The sequence below is a fragment of the Bipolaris zeicola genome (assembly GCF_000523435.1).
Source record: "Bipolaris zeicola 26-R-13 unplaced genomic scaffold scaffold_122, whole genome shotgun sequence".
Classification (NCBI taxonomy): domain Eukaryota; kingdom Fungi; phylum Ascomycota; class Dothideomycetes; order Pleosporales; family Pleosporaceae; genus Bipolaris; species Bipolaris zeicola.
In genome coordinates, this window is record NW_006912171.1 from 5,878 (window position 1) to 13,264 (window position 7,387).

General features: G+C 56.4%; 3 protein-coding genes across 3 annotated transcripts; 1 reads left to right on the forward strand and 2 right to left on the reverse strand.

The window, feature by feature from the left end:
• Positions 1–651: 651 nt before the first annotated feature.
• COCCADRAFT_27747 (uncharacterized protein) lies at positions 652–2,221 on the reverse strand (the record flags this gene model as incomplete). Its single annotated transcript, XM_007715957.1, has 3 exons — positions 652–1,047; positions 1,722–1,841; positions 2,003–2,221. The coding sequence occupies 3 exons, from the start codon at positions 2,219–2,221 to the stop codon at positions 652–654; spliced, it is 735 nt and encodes a 244-aa protein (XP_007714147.1).
• A 406-nt stretch (positions 2,222–2,627) lies between these two features.
• Positions 2,628–3,885, reverse strand: COCCADRAFT_27748 (uncharacterized protein; the record flags this gene model as incomplete). Its single annotated transcript, XM_007715958.1, has 3 exons — positions 2,628–2,765; positions 2,806–3,018; positions 3,142–3,885. 3 exons carry the CDS (start codon positions 3,883–3,885, stop codon positions 2,628–2,630), a joined length of 1,095 nt encoding a protein of 364 aa, XP_007714148.1.
• Positions 3,886–4,215: 330 nt separating this feature from the next.
• Positions 4,216–4,587, forward strand: COCCADRAFT_101037 (uncharacterized protein; the record flags this gene model as incomplete). Its single annotated transcript, XM_007715964.1, has 1 exon — positions 4,216–4,587. One exon carries the CDS (start codon positions 4,216–4,218, stop codon positions 4,585–4,587), a length of 372 nt encoding a protein of 123 aa, XP_007714154.1.
• Positions 4,588–7,387: the final 2,800 nt, after the last annotated feature.

Sequence of the window (7,387 nt, forward strand, 5' to 3'; positions counted from 1 at the left end):
CGTCTTATTGATGGTTTGAGAGGCAACAAATACCCCGCCATCCAGCTAGGTAAGATTCCGGGTGCGAGTGAGCTGCCAACCGCGGCAAAGACGACAAGCCAAAAAATGCCAGTCTCAAAGCCGAGTGCGGAGAAAGTGACCACCCGCACGGGTCGGTATTTGTTGGTAGCAACTGTTTTGCCGTGGCATTTATTAGTTGTAAGTATCTGTCCAGACTACGCGCGTCGTGCACATGCTCGCTCACAGTGATAATTCTCCGTGTGCAGCAACCACCGGGTGAATGTCAAGGGCGGATAGTAGGCAGAGTGTAGCAGTAGGTAGAGTGCAAGTGTAGTGTATACAGCCTAGACTCCGCTCCGCCCGTTTGTTATGCCGCCATACAAACGCAGGGCAGCAGCGGCTGCCTGTCAATGCCGTGGGCGGTTCTACTTCCCAGATAGGAAAGTAGATGAGCGCCGCGTGGGGTTACCATGTACAGAGAGGTTGGTTTCGCTAAAGGGCCGGATGATGTGCTTTCTTCTGGCGCACACGGGGGATTTTTTTTTCCTGCCTGTTTTTGCGAAAGAAAATTTTGAAATGAAATATGGTGCCCGAGTATTGTTGATTCAAGCTGAGTCTCCACCGGAGCGGCATGGATACGACGCAGTCGACCTAGTAGTATTCGAGTGCATCAAGACGAACAGCAGCGTGCAACCACAGCTCCACAGCCACAGCACCCGGCCGGTTTTCGCCAGTGGCTGTGGACCAATCAGTGCGCAGCCACATGAGTCGCAGCGTGCCCAACGAAAACTTGTCGGAAGAGGGACAGGCAGGCCTTGCACGTGTGCCCACATCGGAGGCCGAGTTTTTCCCAGCCAGCGCAAAGGCAGGGACTTTTGTCGGCCCACTTGTCCGCCTTCGATGAAAAGCTTCTAGGGCAGCAGCACGATGATGCACTCGGGTCCACTCGAGTGCACGTCTTTGTCGGCCGCCAAGTGGGGAGTAGGCAGAAACTTCAGACACGGACTGCATGTTCTGCAGCACGGGGCCATGTCGGTGCAATTGCGACTGAGAACGGTAGGCAGCGTCATTGTATGTGTGAGAGGGGGAGGGGAGAGGGAGAGGGAGAGACGACGACATGCCGCGGGAGAGACGACGACATGCCGCGGGAGAGACGACGGGCCGCGGCAAAGTTACTTTGTTGGCTCACGACGCTGGAGCTGGAGTTGGCTGGGGAATGGGAAGAAGAAGGGCGCAGACCCTGCATTTGCTTCTGCTTGGGTTGTCGCGTCAGTGTCTGCATGCGGCTCCCGAAACCCGAAAGTTGAAACGGAGCGATGGTCCCACGGAAAGACAGATGAGGAGACGAGGCACAAGGTTTGGTTTGCCCTTTTGGCCGCACCTTCCAAACATAGACGCCGCACTACGCGCACCAGATGCGCCAGGTGTGGCAGGCAACGTGGCAGAAGGCCAATGTACGGTAGTGGTGGCTCTAGAAAAACTTGGAGCCGGCGAACCAGCTATTAGGTCCCAAAGCATCGAGATGGCGCGAGTGCTCTCATGGCAATTTGGTGTGTGTGTGCATGCAAGTATTTGTGGGCGCTCGAGGCGAGGCGCACGACCGGCGTTCTAGCGGCGGTTCCATGGAAGAATGGAAGCGGAGCGGAACAGCTCTGAATGGAAGGGCAGGTGCAAGTGCAAGTGGAAGAACCATCCCCAGATCCGCACGGGCGCGCACGCACCACAGGACGACCCCAAATGCCACGCGCGCCGGATGCAGGCAAAACGGCTATAGTAACAGGCAGGCCGTGTTCGGGACAACCGTCGAGATGAAGGACGGGCCTTTTGGCATTGCGTCTGCACTACAGGCTGAATATAGCATCGCAGGGCTGATGGCTGAAGGTTGTTGTTGTCTGCTAGCTGCTGATTGAAACAAAATGTTTTGGGCAAGTGCTGTGGGTGACGCCAGGCGAAAAGGGGGGCCCCGTGGGCTGTGGGTCAGCCGTCGACATACACTACATACTAGTAGTACTACGTGCATAGTACCACCACCACCGCTACTACAGACCACAATATACTGTCCTCGGAGTTTTTGGTGTCCCAGCCCAGATTCCGCATCCGCATCAGAGCATGGTGGCCACGGAGAGTTTCGCTGGGCCGGGCTTATTCCAGTGCAAGGGCATCTCGGCTGGACCCCCCCCCCCAGGGAGTGCTTATGGCGTGCATACTGCCAGAGACACATGTCGGGCCGGCAAGTATTGTTCCACGGCGACTCGGTGGCAAGGTACATATATGGACATAGTGTACGTACTCTAGTCTGGCAAAAAAACGACCTGCCGACTCTACACCTATAGTATCTGCTAGTAGCGGTAGAGTGCACTTGAGCCCGGGGGTGTAGGTATTGTTTGGTTCGCTGCGTGCTCGTGACAGGCCCCGCAGGCTAGAGATGACGAGCGACTGCTATCTATCCACTGGACCCTTTGATCGGCCATGCAACTGCATGTGATTGCGACACCTAGGGAGGCGAGAGGTCGCAGGTTGCAAGTGCAAGTCGCAGGGTCGCAGGGTCGCAAGCGTCAGCCCTGGCCCGTGAGACATGGAGAAGCTTTATCGAGGCCGAGTGTTTCGACATGTGTCTGCGTGGGTGGCTACGATACACTAGCAGCTGGCACAACCAGCCGAGTCACCTCCCGAAGCCAGCAGCCATCTGAGTCACCAGGCGAGCGGGACGAGGTGGCATATGCATAGGACGGATTAGAATTCATTGGCTTCTGTGCCCTCGCTCTCTTGGGCAGCAGTAAGTAGCAGCAGGGCACTCGCACTCACAGGGCGGAGAAGCGGACAGACAGCCGGGGGCGTGCGCTTGTGCTTCCTTTTTTGCCCATGCCACACAAGCCGGCGGGTGAAGACAGCGGCGTAGGCGTGGGGGAGAGTCAGTAGTATACGAGGGCATAGGGCAAAAAGGGTCTCCCTTCTGCTTCTGCCATGATCCCCGAGATGATCCTCTGTCTGACCCCTTACTGTATGCGGCAAAAACCACTAATCTTATCCGCATATGCCCTCGCGAGGAGCCGGGCGTGGCGTGCAGATGAGTCGTGGGCGCTGTTTCCGCTGTCACTGTCATACACACCCACACACATGCACTCATACACACACACTCACATACTCGCGGGGCCATACCACCCCCCACCGCCACCCCCCTCGCCCCCATGCCCATGTGTCCGCACTGGCGCGGTGAATTAGGGAGGTTTCCCCCTGGTCTTCTTTTTTTTCTCTTAAATTTTTTTCTTCTGGCGTCACAGGGCGTAGAGGGGTGGCACCCTCGGCTGGCGGGCGGGCGGGTTTGCATGTGCATGTATGCGAGTGTGTGTGTGTCTGTGTGTTGGAGTGTAGGGTACGGAGTAGTGGTAGGCAGCCGGGAGAGAACGGGGCGGACGGTAGCAGTAGCCGGAATTGGGCAGTGTTTGCAAAGGGGCGGTCTGAGCGGTCTGCGCGGCCGCGGTTCCGCCAATGACAGGCCTCGCCTTGCAAAGAGCGGTCGCTCACCGACTCGTGCCCCCAAACGCAAATCACACACTGCCCACTGCGCCCAAGGCCAGCCCAGGCGTTTTCAGCGCGGTCCGGAGCGAAGGCGCAATAAGGGAACAAACTCTCACACGGCCAGATATATGGAACAAGCCTTCCGTCTTCCCCATGGCCAGACCGCCCTCTGATCTTCGCCCGCGACGCTGCAAATTGCTTTGCCTGACTCGAACGCCTGACCCCTCCGTGTGTGTGTACATGGTAGATGCACATGTCTGTGTATGTGTAGAACCTGCGACATATAATAGCCCACACCGTCCCACCTGCACCCGCTCTGCTCTGCATCCTCCACCAACTACTGCCTTGGGCCCCAGCTCGCCACATCGTACCCTTCCCATCTCGCTCTCCGATACGAGGCCCGACGCTACCCTGTTAGTACCGGCAACCTTGTTTTGTCTATCCACATCGGCGTCATACATCAGCCCGCTTCCAAGCTTCCGCGCCCTCGGTCCAGTTGCCGGCACACGTTGCTTGACGAAAAAATCACGAAAACCACAGTAACCACCTAGCGCCGAAAGTGCCCGCAAGTCTCTATATACACAGGACCCACCCCTCTACACATCTCACCATCCACAAGCTACAATGCATTTCGATCCATCACCAGCCTCGTCGCCTTCAAAGTCCATCCCCATCAGCATCTCGCCAAGAAACAACATGTCGTCGCCTACCAGCTCCCTCTACAGCACCTACTCAACCGAGTCCTTCTCCACCCGCGGCTCTTCCTGTGCCTACCCATCATGGCCAACCGGTCCCTCGCTTGACCACCGCAGTCCGCCATCGTCTTACATTAGCGATGCCGACCTGTTTGGCGAGGACTTTGACGACGAGTTCGCCTGCCCACTCCTCGAGGAGGCACCAGCACCGCCCCGTGTTCCCCCCATGGCCCAGGCCTTTCCCATTCTGCCTCCACTGTACGCGCAGAAGAAGCCCAAGAGCGAGCGCCGCCGCAGCAGCAGTGGCCGCAAGCAGCGCCGCACCTCCAAGCCAATGACTCCTATTGCAGAGTCACCCGAGCAGGTTGAATGAGCACTCATCACCACGACTTGCTAAGCCATCATCATTCTTATTCTCTCAAGTCATCATGACTGCGCCCAGTTACGCCGCAGTTTTGATGCATGTTTATCAGTCGGCCTCTTGACAACCATCGACGTCACACTTGCACGCGCACGCGCGCGCGTGCACATCGCGCTACCACTTGCGCCGCTCAGGTCACATGAGCTTCCATCACGTGCAGCCTCGTCACCCTCGGCCGCTGCTACTACTTACTATTACTACTACTAAGACGTACCGCCTGACGCGCGACAGGCGGTGCCTCCATCCCTCACACCGCCGCAACCCTTGCCACCTTGTCAGGGTTGTGGCAGTGCTCACATCCAGGCGCAGCCCATGCTGCGCCAATAGCACAGTGCACACTGTGCATGCATGGCTCGACTGGCGCTCCGCCGGTTGCGACCGCAGTCGGGCCTCGTCGAATCACGACGGAAAGAGATGGAACAGGAAGATTCCAGCTCGCCACCGCATGTTTTGCATCTTATGCGGCAACGCCGGCTGGAGTTTATTCCTTTATCGAGGACGGGACCTCGGGAACCCTTTGGGAAGCATAGCGAAGGAATTCGGGCATTTACATCCGGCGTCTTTGATGTTTTGTTTTTTTGGCAGTGTTTTGTTGGAAAAACACTTTTGTTATGGATACCCCCACCCAACCACCCACCAACCCCTGCGAGACGGGACTTGCGAGAGTTTGTTTGATTTTGAACCCTCGTGTGGCTTAGATTTCGCTTCGCATTTTTTCTCTAGATACCCCGCATACACCCACGCATACACGCTCGGCATGCAACCCTTTATATAGCTTTATTTAGATACCCCCCCTCACCATCCATAGTTGGACTTTTTTTTTTGAATCACGAATGAGAATTGATAACACTCTTACTACATTACTCTTCTGAAAAGTGCCTTTGCAGTTTGTGCATGTTTTGATTCGACAATTGTGATTGTGACGAGATGTGACGGGGTTGTGATGAAGTGCTCTACGAAATTATCATGGCATGCGATAGCGCCCCCTCCCCCCAAGTTTGTAGCTGGGGGGTTGCTCAAGAGGCGCGCACCAAATCAGATTCGAGTTTCGAGGGAGGGGGGGGAGGGCAACGCGGGATAAAAGAAGAATATTTGGGTTGGTAAGCGAGATAATTGTGTTCAATGCTTAGACAAACCCAGGCTTGTCCGTATGTATGTATGTAAGGTAATCGATAATATGTGTGTGTGCATACATGTACATCAAGTGTGAAGAAGGATGCATAATGGACTACACTACTCGCAGCAAGGAAGCCCAGCATGTGCGCCCGAATCAAGGCCGATTCCGCAATCGCATCTGGACACATCCAGCGAAGTGAGGTAGGGTAAACGGTGTGAGCAGCAAAAGAGTGATTCAGGGCGTTGGGAGGGGGGGAGCAATCATTGCCCTTTTGTTTCGCTGCTATTGATTCGATGCCGTGCTGCACATCATCCCTCGCGGATCGGGGAAGCAGATCCGCGTATCAGATTAAACCAAGCCTGGGCTCGCCAGTTTGTAAGTAGTGTGTGTGTGGGAGGTTGAGCCAGGCACAGGGCGGTGGTGGACTTGATTGCACGAAAAACAATGTCGCGTCTGAATGTCAGTATGCGGTATGTATGCATGTATACATATGTATAGCCATGCATGGATTGGGTATCGGGTAGAGTGGGACAAGCAAGGTTTGCAGCACGTCGTACATGGCAGCTTGCTGGGTGGGATATAAAGTACAGTACTCTGTATACGAGCGCGGTGGGATATCCCAGGACCAGGGCAAGGTGTCGGAAGGACCATGGTACGGGGTGTGTGTGTGTGTGTAAGTGTGTGTGTCGGTGTGATGTTCTTCTCTGTCAGTATGAGTGTATACATGCATGTATACTCGAGAGTACAGATTACAGCCACTGTCTCCCAGGCACAGTGCCACCGCCTCACATGGACGTTCCCGAAGCATGGTGCGAGTGGGTGCTATGGTGCAGTAGCTCGGGCGTACATATGCGAACCGTCGGGCAGCCGTGTATTGGGCCCCCCCTCCCCTCCCGTGCCAGGGACGGAGAGACGCACATGAACAGCAGAAAATGAGGAGTGGCCTGGCGCTACCGTCACCGCATTTTCAGAGTCATGGGAAGAGGGCAGCGTTGTTGGTTAGTAGTAGCAAGTAGTGGACTGCGTATGTGTGCAGGTTACGGGCCATGGAGTCGATGCGACAGGGCCCTTTCACGTGGGGGCGCTGGGGGCGGGCGGTGATTGGGCAGGAGCGAGCGCGAAAGTGTGATGGTGGTGCGGCAGGCACATGGGCTGCTCGTCGTGCCTGCCTCGTCCGGCGCTGTGAGAGGCTGCCCGTCTAGTCCGCACAGGCTCGCCGGCGCCAACCTAACCACTAACGTCGCCCATCACCACCTTGGCTCCCAGGATGCTCTTCTCGACACACTCGACCTTTCACACCCGGCCGCGAATGAGGCGGCGTTGCCCCAGCTCCTTTGACGCCTCTCAAATGCCCAATCGATGCTCTGCCGTCCTATTTCGAGCAAACATCTCGGCCTTCGCCTGCCCTAAGCGCCGTTACTGATAGCCGGGCCTCCTCGCGCATCAACTTGCACACTTTGTCTGCGCTTCCTGTCGCTTCCTCGCTCGTCGTCCTTTTTCGTCGCCCATTCCTGTGCTTTGCTGTGTCTCATCCTGTCTGTCTGCCCTCTACTCTTCAGCTGCTCGTTTTGGCTCTGCTGCAACAATTGCCCGCCACCGCTCCCCCCCGTCCATCCTTGCTCCATCACAACCACC